General features: G+C 43.3%; 2 protein-coding genes across 3 annotated transcripts in view; both read right to left on the bottom strand.

Moving 5' to 3' along the window:
* Nucleotides 1-11,719, bottom strand: part of LOC127508111 (zinc finger protein 234-like) — a 404,421-nt gene extending 392,702 nt beyond the window's left edge. Inside the window, exon 1 of the mRNA XM_051885761.1 lies at nucleotides 11,246-11,719. Coding sequence (XP_051741721.1) covers nucleotides 11,246-11,529 — 284 coding nt within the window. The 5' untranslated portion in view covers nucleotides 11,530-11,719. The remainder of the gene's footprint in view (nucleotides 1-11,245) is intronic.
* Nucleotides 423-8,065, bottom strand: LOC127508112 (uncharacterized). Of its 2 annotated transcripts, XM_051885765.1 has the most exons (3): nucleotides 7,723-8,057; nucleotides 1,109-7,462; nucleotides 423-831 (listed from the first exon to the last, which is right to left on the bottom strand). In XM_051885765.1, the coding sequence occupies exon 2, from the start codon at nucleotides 3,757-3,759 to the stop codon at nucleotides 1,474-1,476; it is 2,286 nt and encodes a 761-aa protein (XP_051741725.1). In that variant the 5' UTR covers nucleotides 3,760-7,462; nucleotides 7,723-8,057; the 3' UTR covers nucleotides 423-831; nucleotides 1,109-1,473. The 2 variants fall into 2 exon arrangements, 1 of the variants encoding a protein (XP_051741725.1); XR_007928704.1 differs by lacking the exon at nucleotides 1,109-7,462 and having other exon boundaries at nucleotides 7,723-8,065.
* Nucleotides 11,720-21,564: the final 9,845 nt, after the last annotated feature.

Below are 21,564 nucleotides of genomic sequence, written 5' to 3'. Positions count from 1 at the left end.
CCTAAACAGTCCATACTGTTCTAAACTGGAACTACTATCTTCACTCAGCTACTTAAACTTCATGATGCGAGTAATTCCACAAGGCCACTCTTTCATCTTGCATCTCCTCACTCTTGTATCTTCAATTAATGCGCTAGAAACAAGTGTCAGACCACAGCAGCAAGCCTGGGTCGTACCCCAGATTCCCCACTTTCCTCCTCCCTCCACTTAGCCACACACCACAGCTTTCACAGGCGCCGCACCCCATCCAACAATGCCCGCCCCACTTGGTGAATGCCTTCCCTCCTAACGTGAGTGTTTGAAAGGAACTGTATTGCACCAATTACTACTACGGTGCCAACCGTCTCAGAGAGTCGATTACCACATCCTTGTACCACATCCGATGTCCAATGGCCACGAGAGAAAGAAAGAGGAGGCAGTGGTACTAAATTGTACTAATTTACTCTTTAAGATGTTGAATATCAATAATCAAATACACTGTGTACATATTCACCATCAAAATAGATCACAAAATAGCAAATAAAACATACATATAAAGAGCGTAGGCCTACGCAAAATAATAAACTGAATTATTTAACAGATTTGGATTTCAAGGATACAGATGGAGGCTGGTTTCACAAATATGTAGTGAAAACAATGAGTGCAACAGTCCGTGTTGGTCTCTGCAGTTCTTTAAGGCGCTCAGATGTCAGGATAGCGATGTGAAGCTGGTCGTTAAGCTGCAGTCTCAGGTGCCCTGATGCACGATGTATCGTCGGCGATGAAGATTGCAAAGTCTATGATGTGCTTTATTGATTTATCCCGTTGCTGTATATGACTCTAAATGTGGTTCTATAATAAGCAAATAAACTTAATCAGTAACAGAAAACTGCGTAAATGTGCGATGACATTAACAGCACAACAGAAATTGCTGCGTCATTGTAGTTGTATAATTGCCGATCATTCTCGCCATCATAAAAATACTATACTTCACATAATCAAGGAAACACACTCATTTACATAAATTATAATCTAGCAGCGGTATATCAAGTTAAACAGTGAATAAATGGCATAATAATAATAATATGATGAACACTCAAAATGAAACTCATGGTCTTCAATGACGCACATTCCAGAATCGTCATGAAGGAAACTTCAACGAGAAGTCTGAGACAATTAAGCATCATCCACTGCCAATCGAGATCACAAATATTCTCCCTGCAGTTCACAAAGTGAAGTCGCTACAGAAAAGATCTTCATTTGCATAATTTTGCTGCTTTTCAGAGAAGACTGCAGGACCTATGCTTTCACTCTGCTGATCACGCATTGAAACTAATCCGCTCTCGTGCGACCGCCAAACAAGCCACGCCCTCTCATTCAAATCAATGACCAACATAACAGCTGTACAGCCCTTATAAGAAAAGAATACAAACTGAACATGGGCTTTTTTACAGCCGCCCCCAAATTTGGTGGACAAATTTGCCTGTAGTATATCTACTTCTGTGTGTCATCTGTGTCCTGCGGTAAAGCGGGTAATCTAATCAATCTAGCAACTGGTCGAGTGTAAGTATGATCCTTCACTTTAACGACAGCTGTTCTGACTCTACCATCAGAGCTAGGAAGGATTGATGAAACAGTACCCACTTGCCAGAGTGCTCTTGGTAACTGCTCATCAACTATAAGGACTACAGTTCCAACTGTAATGTTCTCTCTCTCTCTGTTCCATTTCTGACGGGCCTGTAATGTGGGCAGAAAGTCATGAACGTAATGCTTCCAGAAGTGATCACTGAGAATCTGACTGTGTCTCCACCTTTTTCGACTAAGCAGATCAGATTCAGGATAAACTATCTGAGGTAGTGAGGAGTCAGGCCGCCCCATAAGCAATGAGTTTGGAGTTACAGGATCTGGATCGGCCACATCACCAGAGACATAACCCAAAGGTCTTGAATTTAAGATGCCTTCGATCTCTATTAAGACTGTCCTCAAAACCTCCTCAGTGACAATCTGGGCGCCCAGTGTGGTCCGTAGGGCTGTCTTCACAGACCTCACCTCTCTTTCCCATGACCCCCCGAAGTGAGGTGCACTGGGAGGATTAAAGCGGAACCTGATCTGTTCTTTGGCCAGCTGATCTCGGAGGGTGGGTTGCATCTGATTGAAAGCCTCTTCCATTTCTCTACTCCCTCCTCTGAAATTGGTTCCTTGATCAGACAGAAGCTCATAGGGCTTTCCTCTACGTGAGATAAAGCGTCTAAGGGACAACAAGAATGAATCAGCATCCATATGGTCCAGAAGATCAAGATGGACCGCTCGAGTGGTGAGGCACTTATAGAGAATACCCCACCTTTTCTCTGTGCGGCGACCCACTTTTATTGTGAAGGGACCAAAACAATCGACCCCAGTAGAGAAAAAGGGAGGTTTGAATAACCTAAGGCTAGAAGGTGGAATGTCTGACATCCTTGGAATTTCTGGTCGGCCTCTCCACCTTTGGCACTCAGGACAGTAGCGCTGATGTTTCTTCACTGCTTCTCTCCCCCGTAAAATCCAGAACTTTTGCCGTAGCTCAGCATACACCCTTCCAGGTCCTGGATGACGTAACTGGGTGTCATAGTGCTTAATAAGGAGTTTCACAACCGGATGAGTCGGAGATAAGACCACAGGATGTAAAACATCTTTGACCAGGCTGTCACATCTTCTAAGTCTGCCACCCACTCTGATCAGGTTGAAATCTTTGTCATGCTCAGGTGCAAGTCCTGTGAGTCGACTGCTGGTGGGGGGAGTCTTTCCTTCCTTGAGTAAGGCAAACTCTTCAGGGAAGTCTTGCAATTGGCAATGTCGCAGAAGAGTCAATTCTGCATCATGGTAGTCATCTGCGTCTGCCGGTTCTCTACTGCTAGCCGCCCCATGCAGGGACCGCACTGTGGCTTCTAGAAGCTCTTGATAGCTACTAAATTGATTGATGTCTGGAATGACAGGTGTTGCAGTCTCGTGAAGTAACCCACAGAATACGGGTTTCTTGAGCTCCTGAATATCATCAGGGGTTTGACATTCAGGTGCCTTCGGCCAGTTGCACTTGGGTTGTGTCAAGAAGGCTGGACCCTGCCTCCAGCGAGTGTCTTGAACCAATTGTTTCAGTGTCAAACCTCGTGTGATGTCATCGGCCGGATTATTAGATGAATCAACATAGCGCCAGAATTTTGGGTCAGACAGCTCTTGTATTTCAGTGACTCTGACTCCCACAAATACTTTGTACCTGCAAGAATCAGATTGCAGCCATGCAAGGACCGTGGTAGAATCAGTCCAAAACACAAAGTTGTGGATGTCTAAAGTCAGCTCTTTCTTTAATACAGCACCCAGCTGCGCGCCTGTCAGTGCAGCACAAAGTTCTAAGCGTGAGATGGAGAGCTGCTTTTTTGGAGCGACTCTGGATCTTGCAGCCAAGAAAGCTACCTGAATATTGTCTTGAACATCCTCAGTACTCAGGTATGCTACAGAGCCATAGGCTCTCTCAGATGCATCGCAGAATACATGAACGCTGCGACTCTTGATTGCATGCTGGATGCTGGAGCTGTAGCATCTTGGCTGAGAGATCTGGGACAACTGAGGGAGCTCACTCTCCCACTGCTGCCAAGCGGCAAGTAAATCAGCAGGGAGGCAAGGATCATCCCAGCCACGTTTCTTGTCCCAGAGCAGCTGCACAATGATCTTAGCCCTTGTAGTGAAAGGGATCAAATACCCAAGGGGATCATATTGCTTTGCAAGTGTGCGGTAGATCTTGCGCATGGTGGTTTCACCTTCCTCCTTCTGATATGGTCTAACATTCCTCTCACGTCGCTACAGACAGCTACAGGGTGCTCCCTGAAGCGGAGGAGAACTCCCAACAAGCTTGCCCCAAGAGTAGGCCCAGGTAAGAGGTACTCATTTAGAGACTGGCCTTGGAACTCGAAGGAGCAATTGAATACAATACGGTCCTTACCATTATGATGGACCATATGGTGTGGTATGTACCATGAATGAGGACTCAATCCACACTCCTCAGATGATAGTGGGGTGACATAGCCTGCCTGCAGCAACTTCTGAATTTCAGCATTGTAATTAGTGGCCATTTGTGGCTCTCTGGATAGTCGTCTCTCTGTACTACATAGGAGAGCCATTACAGCTTCCTTCGGTGCATTCAATGGGGGAAGTGACTCTTTCCAGAGTAATGGGGTAGCGTATCGATTTACTCCATCCACATTAATTCTGATGGTCTTCTCTTCCAGAATGCGGAGGGCTTCTGCATCTTGTCGTGAGCGTGTGACTATCTTGTCAGACCGGTAAGGCAGAACGTCCAGTTTCCACAGCCTTTCAACCTGGTTAAAGAGTTCAGAATCTGGTGTCACACAAGAAACAAAGAGACACTCCTGCGGCTGAAGACGAGGAGAAAGGAACCTGGATGGACCTTGCAACGTCCACCCAAGCCTTGTATGCACAGCTGCTGGTCCTCCTTTAGGCCCCAATCTCACTGGCTCCACAGGCGTGATCAAATGTGGATAGTCTGATCCAATAAGCACTAATGGTTGGGCTTGATTGATATCATGCAAGGGCAGATCTCTAAGATAGCGGTACTTGCGCTGCAAATCAGTGATGGGATAAGTATGTTGGACAAGACCCAGCTCTTTAGCCGTAAAGGCTCTATGAATGGGGAATGATTTGTCAGGTTGTGAGGCTGGAGCTATAGAGAAGGACACCGAACTTCCACGGATGGTGTGAACCTCATGCCTCACAGTACGAAGTGCTAGGTCTTCAACGGTACCTTGAAGGCCTAAACGTTGAGCGGCCTCATGCAGCAGAATCGTTCGCTCGGATCCGTCGTCCAGTACCGCAAAAGTCTCTAGCGACTTGTCACCATTCTGAATCACAACCCGACTCAGTTTAAGTAACACTTGCTTTCTGCTTGTGGGGCGGTCAAGATACAAGGTCTGGGAAGTGGAACTTATGGGGCATGCACTCCCTTCTGACTCTCTGATGTTGCCTCTCCTGCTAGACTCAGAATTGGCATTAACATCATGAAGAACCTCAAGATGTCTCCTATCACATTTCTTACACTTCGCTTTCAAAGTACACTTTGAGGTCTGATGACTTCGGCCACATCTCCAGCATCTATTGCCCATCTTGATCCAATTCTCGACTTGCTCCTTGTTCAAGAGCTTAAAGTTTGAGCACTGATTCATGTAATGCTGAGTGGTATCACAGAATGGACAATACCTTTTGGGCTTCTCCTGTATCTTTTCAGAGGACGCTGTCCCCGTCTTAGGATTCTCAGTTGGCACTTGCTTCTGTTCTCCCCCATGCAGAACAGTGGTCAGCTTTCGTGGCATGAATCCAGGCTTCTTCTCTTTGCGGAAACTATGCTTCTCATGATCAGGGTATGTACTGTACTGGGTTCCCTCCACTTGCACGCGAACCTCATATTCAAGCCAATCTGCCAAATCAAGTAAAGTAGGAATGGGAGTATGAAGGGGGTTAACAAATCTCTTAAAGTTGGCTCTTAGGTCATAAGGTAACTTAGCTAAGAGGCGAGATACATGAGAACCACACTTCAACTCAGTCCAGCCTAGGCTACCCAACTGATTCAACATTCCGACTAAGGCCCGAACACGAAGAGCAAATCCCTTGAAAGCTTTGACATCACCACTTTGACATTAGGCCCGTTCATTAAGCTGGTGATCCGCTGCAATGCCAGCTGATGTGGTTGTCCATACATGTCGGTAAGAGCTTGCATAGTGTCACTGAAAGGACAACGGCTGTGACTGTAAGAATCTGCAACAAGTAAAGCATCTTCCAATTTCAAATGATCCATGAGTATCTGAAACTTAAAAGATTCAGAAGCATCATCAGGCAGAACATTGTCTAAAGCGAGCTTAAGTCTGGCGAACTCTCGTGGATCATCATGAATGAAATCTGGGATTGTGGGTGTAGGCCCACGATATTGCACTGGCAGTGGGTGCCAAGGACGGTTAAGATCTTGATCCAAAAATGGGTATGAGCGATCAGAGGGATACAGCCGTTCATTGCCACGATAGTGGTCCGTTCTCCGATCCCGTTGAAGATAAGGATTCGAATGATCAGATAAGGCAGTTCTCTGTGAAGGCTGCAGTCTGTCTCCAAAGCATGGATCACGAAGATTTCTAATGGGCCGATACTCTGAATGTGAATGAGAAGTATGTGCATCTGCAGGAGAAAGACTGAAATCTCGAGGTGGGTAGAATGGAGGACTGGGTTGCAATGACATGGCATACTCTGACTGGCGATAAGGAGAATCAGACTGACGATGCTGCAAACCCTGGACATTAGCACTATGACCAGGAACATGTTGCGGTGAGTCATTCTCACTATTAGGAGGTTTGGTATACTGAGGTGTTGACTGGCCTGAATCTAAATGGCTACCACTCAGCCTGCCTACTCTCTTTAGATGATTAGTAAGATCTTCAATAAGATCTTGATGGCTATCACAACGTGCGTGCAGGGACTCATCCCTAGGGGGCACCAATGGAACATGGTCAGATTGATTAGGATTTTGATCTTTCTGCCGTGAGACCAACATGCTAGTAGCTACTGGTGTAGAAGAAACCCCATCCTCTGCACTAAGAGAACACTGCGAAGGTGATGAAACCTGTGGCTGAGCTAATACAGGAGAACTAGCGATTATATCTGAAATGCGTTGCATGTCTTTCCGCAGCTGCTTGCTCTCCTCTCTCATTTCACGAATACAAGAGAGAACATCAGCATTTATTACAGCATTAACCTGCTCATCTGCAAATGTAAGTTGTCTCTGAGGATAACTAACCTCATAGTCCTGAAGATACAACGGTTGTCGAGTAATTCTGCGTGGCCTGACTACCTCATCTTCTACCATTTTCTCTCTGGGTCTGGACATCATTGCTGAGACGGTTATAACATCCGGCTCGAAGGACCATTTAATGTTTGAAAGGAACTGTATTGCACCAATTACTACTACGGTGCCAACCGTCTCAGAGAGTCGATTACCACATCTGATGTCCAATGGCCACGAGAGAAAGAAAGAGGAGGCAGTGGTACTAAATTGTACTAATTTACTCTTTAAGATGTTGAATATCAATAATCAAATACACTGTGTACATATTCACCATCAAAATAGATCACAAAATAGCAAATAAAACATACATATAAAGAGCGTAGGCCTACGCAAAATAATAAACTGAATTATTTAACAGATTTGGATTTCAAGGATACAGATGGAGGCTGGTTTCACAAATATGTAGTGAAAACAATGAGTGCAACAGTCCGTGTTGGTCTCTGCAGTTCTTTAAGGCGCTCAGATGTCAGGATAGCGATGTGAAGCTGGTCGTTAAGCTGCAGTCTCAGGTGCCCTGATGCACGATGTATCGTCGGCGATGAAGATTGCAAAGTCTATGATGTGCTTTATTGATTTATCCCGTTGCTGTATATGACTCTAAATGTGGTTCTATAATAAGCAAATAAACTTAATCAGTAACAGAAAACTGCGTAAATGTGTGATGACATTAACAGCACAACAGAAATTGCTGCGTCATTGTAGTTGTATAATTGCCGATCATTCTCGCCATCATAAAAATACTATACTTCACATAATCAAGGAAACACACTCATTTACATAAATTATAATCTAGCAGCGGTATATCAAGTTAAACAGTGAATAAATGGCATAATAATAATAATATGATGAACACTCAAAATGAAACTCACGGTCTTCAATGACGCACATTCCAGAATCGTCATGAAGGAAACTTCAACGAGAAGTCTGAGACAATTAAGCATCATCCACTGCCAATCGAGATCACAAATATTCTCCCTGCAGTTCACAAAGTGAAGTCGCTACAGAAAAGATCTTCATTTGCATAATTTTGCTGCTTTTCAGAGAAGACTGCAGGACCTATGCTTTCACTCTGCTGATCACGCATTGAAACTAATCCGCTCTCGTGCGACCGCCAAACAAGCCACGCCCTCTCATTCAAATCAATGACCAACATAACAGCTGTACAGCCCTTATAAGAAAAGAACACAAACTGAACATGGGCTTTTTTACAGTGAGGATGCCTCTACTAACGGAGCAAGCTCAGCCGTCTCAGCCATTTCATCCCACCATCTCTCACCCTACCTCTCTTTTGTCTTTGGTCTACAGTTCAACTACGGATCCTAGCATGAGGCTGCCTCCGCTATCGGCGCAGGCCTAGACGTCCTATTTTCCCCAGCTTCCCTCTTTTTCTAATCACCCTGTTCCTTCCCAGGCTCCAGGGGCAAACCCGAGCAAGAGGTTGCCTCTGCTAACGGTGCAGGCCCAGACGCCTTAATTTCTCTTTCTCAGTTTCCCTCTTTTCTAACCTCCTCATCCCTCCCCAGGGTCCAGGGGCTGACCCGAGCGTGAGGCTGCCTCCGCTAATGGCCTCGGTCCCGGCCTTTCTAACTCCTTGCACTGTCCCACAAGCAAAACACTGTTCACCCTGTCTACTACAACACTGATGCCCATCCAACCAAATGCTACAGCCTTGGAACCAAACCCCGTTGCCAACAACATCAGACCCTCTTAGAAATTCAAGCTGTTGGCACCAGAGGTGGACCCATTTCCAACCCCGGTACCTTATTATTCAGAGCTGATATTTCAATAAACCACCCACCTAAAACTCTGACACCTCTCTCAACTAACTTCTTCAAGCTGCCTCCCCTAGAACCCTACAATCCATTCCGCATAGAAGCAGCAACTACAGCCACCCAAAAAGGCATCTCCCAGCATCAGATTCAAACACTTGGTCGCTGGTCATCAGAAGCTTTTAAGAACTACATCCGATCTAATCGCTTCCATATTAAAGAAGCCCAACGAACACCTATCAGCTAGTTTCAGCTTCAGCTCATTCTCTCACACATACCTGCAAGGCACCATATCCAACTCAACTAACACCATCATTCCAATACAATGGAATTTTTCTATCATTGCCGCAGCAGTGATGCGCCTCGGCTCCCGCAGGAGCTCATCTTTTCTGGTTAATTTCTCCACTGCCGCAGCAGTGATGTTCCCTCGGCTCCCGCAGGAGCTCATCTTCTCTGGCTAATATCCCCACTGCCGCAGCAGTGATGTTCCCTTGGCTCCCGTAGGAGCTCATCTTCTCTGGCTAATATCCCCACTGCCGCAGCAGTGATGTTCCCTTGGCTCCCGTGGGAGCTCAGTTATTCTGGCTAATATCTCCACTGCCGCAGCAGAGATGTTCCCTTGGCTCCCGCAGGAGCTCAGTTATTCTGGCTAATATCTCCACTGCCGCAGCAGAGATGTTCCCTTGGCTCCCGCAGGAGCTCAGTTATTCTGGCTAATATCTCCACTGCCTCAGCAGTGATGTTCATTCGGCTCCCACAGGAGCTCAGATTCTCTGGCTAATTTCTCCACTGCCGCAGCAGTGATGTCGCCTCGGCTCCCGCAGGAACTCAGTTCCTCTGGCTCATATCGCCACTGCCTCAGCAGTGATGTTCCCTCAGCTCCCGCAAGAGCTCAGTTATTCTGGCTAATATCTCCACTGCCGCAGCAGTGATGTTCATTCGGCTCCCACAGGAGCTCAGTTCCTCTGGCTATTCTCTCCACTGCCGCAGCAGTGATGTCGTCTCGGCTCCCGCAGGAGCTCAGTTTTCTGGCCAATTTCTCCAGTGCCGCAGCAGTGATGTTTTCATCCATATGATGAGAACTCCTCTCGGCCCTTCAACCTAACCCTCCAAACAGCACATTCAGCCTACACAATGCAATTTTGGGGGGTCATCAGTAATGTTTCCAGCTGCTGTCCTGCATTGGTTTGCAATTTTTGAGGGGGAGTACTCTGGGTTCGGGCCAAAATACCGAGCTCGGAGCCCTCTCCTCGGACAGCACGCCAAATACGCATACTATACATACAAATAATCAGATAGTAAATAGTAAGTGTGAACTTGTGAAGTATATTTTAGGCAACAATAAATTGAAATATGCTATTAAACACCACTCTTTTTTGTTTTCATTTAAAAAATCTTAAACATATTAATAGCCATGCATGTGGTTCAAGCATTTTAAAAATATTAAACATATGTGGTTCAGGCAATATGAGCATATAGTCTGCAAACATAAACACAACACTGTTTCTTTTTGTTAAATGTCAGTTTTAATGATCAGTAATAGCCATTATAAAAGAATAAGTAAAAGATATAAGAAGCTACAATAATAAATAAAGCAAACAATTCTGTCAAATGTACAAAGTCAGCACTCTAGTAGGCTACAACGGTAAAGTTAAATAGCCTAAATATATAAAGTTATAAAACTTCACTTTCACTTCAACAAATTATAGATTCATGACCAAAGACCGCCCGTTATATATACAAAAGATAAATTATATCTCATGTTTTACTACTACAGAGACATCAGAGCCAGTGGCAATCATCAAAAGGACTAGCCGAGGTAAGACTGTAAGGCTCGATAAACGGGGCGGATCAAGAACACATCCGGGGATTTGAACTGTACTTGGCTAGATGTGAACTTTGAATTAGATTAATACTTGGGCAGCAACTGATGACGTTTCACAAGAACAGACAAGAACACATATTGAGAAACAGCTAACTATGAATAAATGAATGAATGAGGCATTTATATAGCAATTAACTATGTACTACTGTACGTACACAATCACATCAGGGGTCGCTCCTCATCCACAACCTGGATAATTCAACAGCAGCCACAGAGCAACAGCGCCAACTATAGGTGGAGAGGAGAGATTTGGCTGTGACACAGAAGAGACTTTGTTTCTCAGTACATAAAGATGAACTACTTCATTTCAGACTGTGGTGATGTGGTTTCTCCACTGTATGGATCTTCATGTGTATCTTCAGGTGACTTTTAGTACAGAAACTCTTTCCACACTGATCACACGTGTGCGGCTTCTCTCTGCTGTGGATCCTCTCATGTTTTTTCAGATGTGATGACTGACTGAATCTCTTGTCACAGTGTGAACACTTGTGAGGTTTTTCTCCAGTGTGAATTCTGTGGTGCTTTTTTAAATAGTTTGCTGTAGTAAAAGTCTTCTCACACTCAAAGCACACATACTCTCTCAAACCAGTGTGAATTTTCTGATGTTTACGTAAATTTTGCAGCTGTGAAAAACTCTTTCCACACACAGAACATGAATGTGGCTTCTCCTTTATATGAACTCTCAGGTGTGTCTTCAGAGCTGATTCCAGAAGAAATGTTTTGCCGCATTGATCACATGTGAACGGTCTTGCTCCGGTGTGGATCATCATGTGGTCTTTAAGGTATGATGAATTCATGTAGCTCTTCCCACATTGATGACATGTGAACGGTCTCTCTCCAGTGTGGATCCTCATGTGTTCTTTAAGGTGTGCAGACTGACTAAAACTCTTCCCACATTGATCGCATGTGTGTGGCTTCTCTCCTGTGTGAGCTGTCATGTGATCATTAAGAGTTACTTTTTGTTTGTAGCTCTTTCCACACTGATCACATGTGAACGGCTTCTCTCCAGTATGAACTCTCATGTGACGATCAAGATGACTTTTGTATATGAAACTCTTTCCACACTGAGTGCAGGTTGTAGATTTCTTTGCTCTTCTTTTCTTCAAAAATGTCTATTTAGTCTTTGAGCGACTCAAAGGTTTTTCTCCAGGTTTGTCATGATGTTCCTCCTCCACTTCACTCAGTTCTTCACTCTCCTCCTTCACTTCCATCAGGTCTGAAATGAAAGAAAAAAGAGTCATTTAATTTTCAGTACATCAAAATAAAATAAAATAAAATAAAAAGTTCATAAAATTGAGACTTGCTGTGATAGACAACTGCTATAAAATATCCAGATTATTTTGATGCTTTTGCGTTTTCATAAATTAATTGCATATGTCCCTGAAACTTTAACATTAATCTTCCAATTGTACAGACTCACCGGTCATCTCAACGACACAATCCAGAGGTCTGGGTGAAGGTATAATGCATGTCTTTTCAGCGCTCCTGTGAAGTTCACTTAATTTTTTTTAAATTTAGTTTCAATTTTACTTTAGCTCCACGCTTAATCTGACTCCAATTTCAAATGGTTATTAAATTTAGATTTACTAAATTAAGACAATCAACACTGAATGGAGGTCTTCTGGCTACAGAATTTCCCAAATGGCTGCTCTGCCACCTTCCCTTAAATTAACATCGTACGTTTAGCAGCCCTTAATTGGTGCTTCGTGGATAAATTTGGGCATGAAGGTCTCAGGTGTAATCCTATATATATATATATATATATATATATATATATATATATATATATATATATAAAATAAATGTCAAATCACTATCTTCGATAAAATAAGAACTATCGATAACACTTTATTTTAAGAGTCCAGAATAATGCATTAGTTAAGCATTAATTAATGACGAACTTGTTCACAATTAAGCATTAATTAAGCATAAATAAACTAGTAATTAATGATTTACTTGTTCACAATTATGCATTAGTTAAGCATGGACACAATAGTAATTAATGATTAACTTAACATATAGTAGGGCATATTAGCCATTATTTACAAATTATTAAACATTTGAAAGATACACATTTAGCTATAAATAAACAAAAATAACTTAGTAATTAATGATTAACTGATTAACTGTACAGTAAATGCCTTTTAGTCATTATCTACAACTTAATAAACCATATATTATTTTTGTGTAGTGATGTCATTATATTTCTGTGCCATTCTATTAAGTTAACCAAACAATAAACTAGTAATTATGCTTAATTACTGATGGTTTTGCAGTTATAAATTGCTAAAATAGTATAATAAAGACAATTTGACCCCCAAAGTGAAAGGTATATCCTCATTAATTATGGTGCTTATTGAGTGATATTCAACTTTATTGACAAGAATAAGCCAATAATTAAGGCTAAGCGTTTTTACCCCATATTGTAAAGTAAAAGTTATATCCTCAATTAAGTCACTTATTGAATGGTCTCATTGTTATATAAGTATTAATACATAACTTTTACAGACACAAAACATACTTTTTTTGTACGTTTGGATATATGGTGATAGATACAACATGGACGTATTGGCAACATTTAAACGTAAGCATATTCTTTTATATCATAAAGATATCTGTATAATTTCCCTTTTACCGTTTTATGGATGAATGTTATATCCCTAAACCCAAACATAACCATTTTATTGAGAATATAAAATGAACGTAATGGACATTAATATTTAGGAAAATGACAATTTTAGTAACACTATATTGCATTAAAAGGATATTTTGAGCCACTAAATCCATTCAAACCTCTAAACCTACCCATAACCATTTCTTAAAAATATGTAGTTATAAAGAAAAACATAACAGATAGAAAAGTGTAACTTAATCACAATAATTTCTTTATTAAGAAAATGTCAAAAGCGATACCAATAGTAGTCCGAATGACGATGTGTTGCAGTCGCAGTCCTCTCTGGTGATATATAATAGTTTTGTATCAGGTACAAGCAGAATTAAGTTATTAATCCACGAAAATGGTATTCCGCTTCACTTCACTTCACTTCACTTCACTTCACTTCACGGCATGTCACAATCTGTGACGAAGCAGGCGAGAGCCAATGAGCATTGACATCACTGCCGTAAAACGTGTCGTGTCAAGCTTTTTGAAAATTTTTGAATTCATAACGATCGCTGGATTTGTTTACGGTCACTGTTGAGGATGGACATGAAGATCGGTGGATAAAGAATTCAATATGGATCTGTTCCTCGCAGTCGTATGATTATAAAGATGTGGATTAAAGCGGATTAAATTGACGTCTTTTGTGAATTTATGTTGCGTTTTGGTGTATTTTCTATTCCTGTGTCTGAGAAAACACCTTTTGTGTCCCATGGCAACCCTTGTGAAAAAGAAGTGCACTTAATTGTATTGAAAGTGTACTTTTTGTGTACTTCAAATCTTAAAAGTATACTTTTTAAAAAGTGCACTTGCAGATAATATAATATAATTAAAATTAAAGGCCACTTAAGTGTACTTAAAAATAATATACTTTAATGACAATAATTTTTAACACACTTAAGTGCACTTTTTAAAAATGCACTTTGTAATAATGTCTAATTAACTTTACTTAAAGTAAGTACACTTTCATGACAATATTTCTAAACATGTTTAAGAGCACTTTTTAAAAATGCACTTAATTTTTACTTATGACTTTATAGTGTTTTAAATAAGTACACTTATTTTGATGTATTGACTAATATACTGAAACACATGAAAAATAATTTATTTTAATTTCAACTTAAGTGTGTTGTCCAAAATGACATTTGTTAATGTATTTTAAATATGCTTAGTCTTTAATATATACTGTGTGTAATGAAGGGCTGACAGCGTGAGGATCCATTTGCAGTTTCTTTATTGTGACAACAAAGCACGAGGCAGACAAGGGCAAGACAGTAGCGGAAACAGGGACAGGCTTGGGTCGAGGCAGGCGGCAGACAAACAGAAACTTACAACAGGCAGAGTTCAGGGCAGGCGGCAGACAAACGTAATCCAGGAAACAGGCAAGGTTCAAGGCAGGCGGCAGAGGTTCACAAATGATAAACAGTCCAATCGATAGCAAGGTAACAGTCCACAAGAAAACGCTCAGTAGTGATCACCGGGGCAAATCAAGACTTCGCAGTGTATGGGTGCGTGTGTGCGTCTTAAATAGTGTGAGTGTGATGCAATGCAGGTGTGTGCAATCAGTCCCAGGAATGAGGGCCTATGGGTAACGTAGTCCAGAAGGAAGTGACTCAGAACTCAGGTGATGGCTCCCTCCGGCGGCCGGGAGGAGGAGCCGCGGGAGCCGTATTCGTGACAGAGCCACCCCCTGCGAGCGGCTCCAGACGCGAGGGAGTGGGCGCCGGGGTCTACCACGTGGACGAGGGGCCGGTCTCTCCGGATGCGTCCGATGGAACTCTTCGAAAAGAGATGGGTCCAGAATATCATCCCTGTTGACCCAAGATCGCTCCTCCGGGCCATACCCCTCCCAGTCCACCAGATATTGTAGCCTTCCACCCCGGCGCCTGGAATCGAGCAGTTCTCGAACCTTATAGGCCTCCTCGCCTTCGATGATCAGGGGTGGGGGGTTGCGGGTCTCAGCTCCCACTGGCTCCTCTCTCGGACCCCCGGAGGGTTTCAGCAAGGATACATGGAAGGTGGGAGAAATACGATAATTAGCATGCAAGTCGAGTCGAAATGATACAGGAGTGATTTGTTTAAGAATTTGAAAAGGCCCTACAAACCTGGGACTGAGCTTGCGGCATGGAAGTCGGAGGCGAAGATCCTTGGTGGACAGCCAGACCCACTGTCCCACGTAGTAGTGAGGATTGGGACGTCGATGCCGGTTTGCCTGAGTCTCTTGTCGCCTTACAGCGCGCTGGAGATGGTGGTGAGCCAGATCCCAGGTTTCCTCGCTACGACGCATCCACTCTGTGACTGAGGGCAAGTCAGATGGTTGCCCTGACCAAGGGAAGAGAGGTGGTTGGAAGCCCAACACGCATTGGAAGGGTGTGATTCCGGTGGCAGGTTTCCGTAAGGAATTTTGAGCATACTCCGCCCACATTAAATATCGGCTCCAGTCGGCCTGGTTCTGATGGCAGTAGGTGCGGAGGAATCGTGTCAGCTCCTGATTCAAGCGTTCAGTCTGGCCGTTGGATTCGGGGTGGTACCCAGAGGTAAGGCTGATGTTAACATTGAGCTGCTTGAAGAAGGCGGCCCAGACACGAGAGGTGAACTGAGGACCCCTGTCCGACACTATATCCTCCGGCAGGCCGTAGAAACGAAAGACCGAGTTACACAGGAGTTCAGCGGTCTCTAGAGCTGTAGGTAGTTTGGGTAGTGGCAGTAAGCGGCATGCTTTGGAGAAGCGATCGACGACTGTGAGAATTGTGGTGTGGCCCTGGGATTCGGGGAGATCAGTGACAAAGTCGATTGCGATGTGGGACCAAGGACGTTGGGGAATGGGAAGAGGTTGAAGCAGACCGGCAGGAACTTGACGTGAGGTTTTGGTGGTTTGACAGGCGATGCAGTTGTTGATGAATTTGGTGACATCCGCGAGCATGGTCTCCCACCAGAACTGGTTTTGGAGGAGTTGCAACGTTGCTGTGATGCCTGGGTGGCCAGAACTCGGGAAATCATGGACTTGGTGGAGTAGTTTGTCCCTGAGCTGAATGGGGACGAAGGTGCGGTTTGGAGGGCATGCTACTGGGGGTGCGGTTTGCTCGTTGAGTTGTGAAATTTCCGTCATGACATCCCACTGTACTGGAGCGAGTAACAAGGCTTCAGGCAGAATGTTCTCAGTACCCTCACTCCGTCCTGTCTCCTCCGCGTGCCTTGATAGTGCGTCCGCCTTGACATTCTTGGAGCCGGGTCTGTAAGTAACAGTGAAGTGGAAGCGTGTGAAGAACATTGCCCATCTTGCCTGTCGTGGATTCAAGCGTTTGGCTGAGCGCAGGTACTCCAAGTTTTTGTGGTCAGTGAGAATAGTGAACGGGTGTCTTGCCCCCTCCAGCCAATGGCGCCACTCCTCCAGCGCCGCCTTCATCGCGAGTAATTCTCGGTTGCCCACATCGTAGTTACGTTCTGCCGCTGATAGTTTGCGAGAGTAGAAGGCACAGGGGAACATCTTGGCCGGATTACCTTGCTTTTGGGAAAGGATTGCGCCAATGCCAGTACTGGAGGCGTCCACCTCCACGATGAAGGGAAGCTTGGGGTCTGGGTGACGTAGGATGGGTGCTGACGTAAAACGTTTCTTCAATTCCTGGAACGCACTTATTGCTTCGGGTGACCAGACGAGTCGAGAAGATTGGCGTTTAGTCATGGACGTTAGGGGAGCGGCAACCCCACTGAAGTTTCTGATGAACCGCCTGTAGAAATTGGCAAACCCCAGGAACCGCTGTAGCTCCTTTAGTGTGCGTGGTTGTGGCCATTCTAACACCGCCTTTACCTTGCTATCGTCCATTGCCACTCCATCTCGACTGATGACGTAGCCCAAGAAGGATGTTGAGGTGCGGTGTGTAGCGTCTGGATAGATCCGGCTAGTCAATCAACTTTGGACATTTCAGAATGCTTTTAGCCTCCTGAACTGTGCATGTAAATCACGAATCGGCTCCGGCAAGTCCGGGACCAATTGCCCCATTGGCACCTTTGTTACCCCAGTAAAGAAAAACAGAACACATTCTCACCAGCTCCAGAGACTTCAAAGAGTCACCCTGGTGGGACTAAAGGACATATGGTCACAGACACTGGCCACAACCCCAATACACACACACATACAGACACTCACAAACACGCATGGAGATTGTGAATGTACATTTATCCTCCAAATATGACTGTGCCAATATGTACCCGTTGCTGTATTTAAAGGTGCATGTATTTATCTCTAGTATATAAGCTTAGCTATGACTCTAGTTGTATTAGTTTTCTTCTAAACGATAAAACTCAAGTATAAACTGTATCTCACCTTTTATGTCTTTGCCATCTGACAAGTTTGGTCTCATTGTAAAGCTTTCGTTATGCTCTAATTGAAAATGTATGTCACATGACTGTAAAATGCATTCTTCTATTTTTAATGGTACTTTGAAGAAAATGTACTCAGATCGGACACTTCATAAACCATGTAAATTAGGTCATAAATGGAGACAAAGAAAGAGTTTGCCCGCCAAAATCGCACCCTCATCATTGGCTGATGTATCCCAGGAGGCGTTCTGGCCTGTTGTCCTTAAAACACAACGACACGCATCTCTCATTGTCTCTCGATTGTCTCTCGCCATTTAACACACGTCTCTCCCGGACGTCTCGGCGACCGCGCTTCCATCACGCGCCCCCTCTCTTCGGGACGACCATCTTTTGGCAACAAGTTTCTTTGTCAAACCCTCTTCATCCGTCGCCCTAAGTCTTCACTCTTCATCGCCTAGGAGACGGACTCTTTTTCTTTCCTTTCCGGTTATCTTACTCTTAAGTTAAACCCTTGTTTGAAAATCCCGCCGAAGAACACCTTCTCGGAAAAGGACCAATCGCTTCAGCCGCACGCACCGAAACTCCTGCAGAAACACGAAACGACCACAGCACCTGAACCTATGCAAGTATAGAACCATTCTTTCCAAAGCGTTTTAAGCTCGATGTGTAAGCTGAGTTTCCTTGCTGGCTCTCAAAGGTTTTAACTGTTAGTAAGTTGCCATTCCTTTGATCACCTCTGTTTTCTTGACTTTACTTTCGTTTTCTATATATGTGTATTGTTTGTGTATGTCTAGTAGTATAGTCTCTGTATCCGTAGTTTCATATATTAAATACATTATATTCATGCTCGATTGTCCTTTTTGCTCATGCAACAAACCCAGGTCACTTTAACGTTTCGATCCAGTATCCTTGCTTTACGCATTGATGCTAGAATAGGAAGTCTTCCTCGTGGCCAGAGAAAAACCTTCCTTTTATAATCGGTTATGAGGAGCTAACGGTTTGCTGGACAAACTAATAGTTTCTCTAAATTATTATCAAACCAGAACTAATCATATATGTGACTGATTATAATTCGTTGTAATTAATTCACAATATATGTATAATTCCCTCTCGGGTCGGTATATGTATTATAATTAATCATAAAGCTTTATGATTTATTATATTCATATATTTCACCCATAAATTAATTAAATACCTGTACAGATTCGCTACAGATTATTTGGTGGAGAACGTGAGCAACGTTTTAAACTTGGTTTTGTGTATGAGCAACCTAGAATAATTTTGTGTGATTTAATGTGTATATGCGCGCCTTATTGAGTGAGCCGACAACGCGTCCCTCATTCTGAAAAAACGTTAACAAGCTATTTGTGCCTAAAAACACTGTAGTCAATTGTTGACCGTAAAGTAAACTGCAGTCCAATTAATATTTCAAACTCGTATCTGCAAAAGGCGACAATCTTTTTGCAATATACAGTTAATATTAATTTCCGCTTGAATAAACGAATTGAATCGTATTCAGCGTAGTTTTTTGAAAAGGAGCTGTGACGAGTTTCTCACAGACTCTTTCTGAAGGCCTCATAATTGTAGCGCTATTAAATTTGAATTACTGTGTCGTCCAATAATTCAAAATAGCGTCTCGCTCCCTGGGTAACGTCATTGGCATAGCTAACCAATCACGTTACCTCTTGCAAATCTAATCTGAAAACAGTTTATCTGAAATCCGATTGATGTGTAAAAATTGGGAGCCAGCCACGACCTGATCCAGCGTGACTCGTAACAGCAGCGAAGAAATCCTGCAAAGTTACATATTCGTGTGCACTAAGTTTGCACAAACAGGGGTCCACTAATCCCCAAAATTGTGTACCCGTATTAAAGGGGCATATTAGTGTCCAGTAACCTGGCACCAAAGAATCCGCCGAGATTCCAAAGTTGTGTAACCGTGGTTAAAAGTTGTATATTAGTGTCCAGTAACCTGGCACCAAAGAATCCGCCGAGATTCTAAAGTTTGTAACCGTGATAGTGCAGTTAAATCAGCCGTAAGGGAATCAGAACCCCACAGACGCGCTAATTTAAAATATCACGAATTAAAGTAGGTGGATGCAGTACCTCTGACCAGACGCCAGAAGGCAATCTGTTCAGGTGTGCGGCACCCCTCCCTACTTCATTGTTGTGTGGACTCACTAACGCCATCGTGTGGACGTTCTGGGTTAACTCTGCTCTCCATACGTTGAGCTGAAGTGTTTCCAAATTCCTTTTGGCTACTTTAATCTAGCTTGCCGCTATAAATGTTTGTTGATGGTTATGCTTTTCAATCGTGTTTGGAATGTGGTTTACCGATTTAAATTTGATTTAAATACGTTTAAATTTTTAATTTAAATTAAGTTTCCCTTCCAACAAGAGAATTCACTTTCTGAAAGTGCTCCCCCTGGTGGACACTCCCAGATAAGTTAGTTCCCGTCTCTGAGTATTTGTCCCCTTTCCTGCTTTTCCTGTGTTCACAGATTTTCTCTGCTCTATGTTATTTTATTATTCTACTTGATTTTCTTTCATTATACTCTCTTTCTCTCTTGAGTTTTTACTTTGGAAATTCCTTTCTTGTTATTACTTACTTTTTTTTATTTTTATCCACTCTTAGGTCTGTGTCCTGTTTGTGATTTGCTGGAAACAGCATTCTCACACCCAAGCTTCCCTTATTTTATACACTTATTTTTAAATTTAATTAAACAACATTTAATTGAAATTTAAAATTAAGTAGTGTCAATCAGTTGGCATTTTGCTCATCAAGAAGCAATTCCCTTTAGGGAATTCTCCAATAGGGAAGACCTTCTCCTTTCTTTTTCCCATTCTGTTATTCTACGCACTTATTTAAATTCAATTGAACAGAGTTTAATTCAAATTTGAATCAAGTGCCTCTGAATTGTTTTTTTTACTTTGCCTTATTTTTTTTCTTTTCTGCTTTCAGCTAATTCATTCTGACTATCATTCTAGACCCCTATTCTTTCGTCCTACACACTTGATTATTTAAATTCAGTTTAAACAAGATTTAAATTAAGATTTAAATTTACAAGTAAGCTGTGTTTGCGTGACCACTTGTGTATTTGCAAATAGGGCCCTCTAGCGACCGGTGGTGAGTTGACGGTTGTTCCAGTGAGTTCCAGTGAGCGGAGTAAACTAGCCTGGCGGATCTCTCACTGGCTGTGGGTGAACCTCGGTCACTTCTGACCTCGTACCGCGGGCAACACGCAGGGACATCAGCAGGTTGGGTGTGTCAGGTGCAAGGAGGCAACGAGTCCAGGTTGGCAACAAAGGCAATTTTGTTTAATTTCCCTGTTTCTGCACGACAGAACCGCCCTTTGAGTAACTGCCTGCGGGGTCAGACTCTGGGGTTGGGAAAAATACAATTTTGGCCGCCAATCTGGCCGTTGGCGCAAACACCTTGCCCAAACACGCAATTGTGCTGAAAGTCCCTGTTTGAGAGGTTGCATCGCAGTGCAAAAGGCACAGGGTGCCGAGGAACACAACAGCCAAGTGTTGGAACGTCTAGGAGAGGTTGCCCCCGCCACTGAGTTCTTGTCTGAGCAATCACAAATCACCCCAGGCCGAGATTAAGGACATACAGTCCCTTCGCTCAGTGAAAGCCACAGAATATTTGATATTCTCCAATCAGAAGTGTTGGCAAAACCCCTTTTGCTCTTAAGCCATACCATCCTTCTAGGTTTTATGACGCGACAGCGCCCTCGTCAGGCCCGGTCATAAACCCTTACTGTGGTAATAAGCTGAAGTTTCACTTCTCCCCTCTAGCCCTTCTTGTGGTATTTTATTGCTATTCTATTTTCATTCCTTCCTATTTGTTTACTGTTCTATTTCTCATAAATTGCAGCCATCCTGTTCTGTTCTGTTTTTCTACTGTTTGTCTCTTTTATTTCACATAAAGGCAGAGCCTGTGAGAGCCATCACGGAAGCTGAATAATAGATAGACGGCCGAGCAGCCAAAGTCATTAGTAGACTCGTAGAGCCTCAGCCTGTCAAGATCTTTATTTAAACCAGCACTCGCCGACACCAATTAACCCACGTGGTC

The sequence above is a fragment of the Ctenopharyngodon idella genome, chromosome 3, assembly GCF_019924925.1.
Source record: "Ctenopharyngodon idella isolate HZGC_01 chromosome 3, HZGC01, whole genome shotgun sequence".
Taxonomy (NCBI): domain Eukaryota; kingdom Metazoa; phylum Chordata; class Actinopteri; order Cypriniformes; family Xenocyprididae; genus Ctenopharyngodon; species Ctenopharyngodon idella.
The sequence above is the reverse complement of the archived record's forward strand: the minus strand, read 5'-3'. Positions and strand labels throughout refer to the sequence as shown.

Bases quoted from the DNA above. Each gene is read 5' to 3' on its own strand.
- LOC127508112 (XM_051885765.1), bottom strand. From the start codon at position 3,759: ATGCGCAAGATCTACCGCACACTTGCAAAGCAATATGATCCCCTTGGG.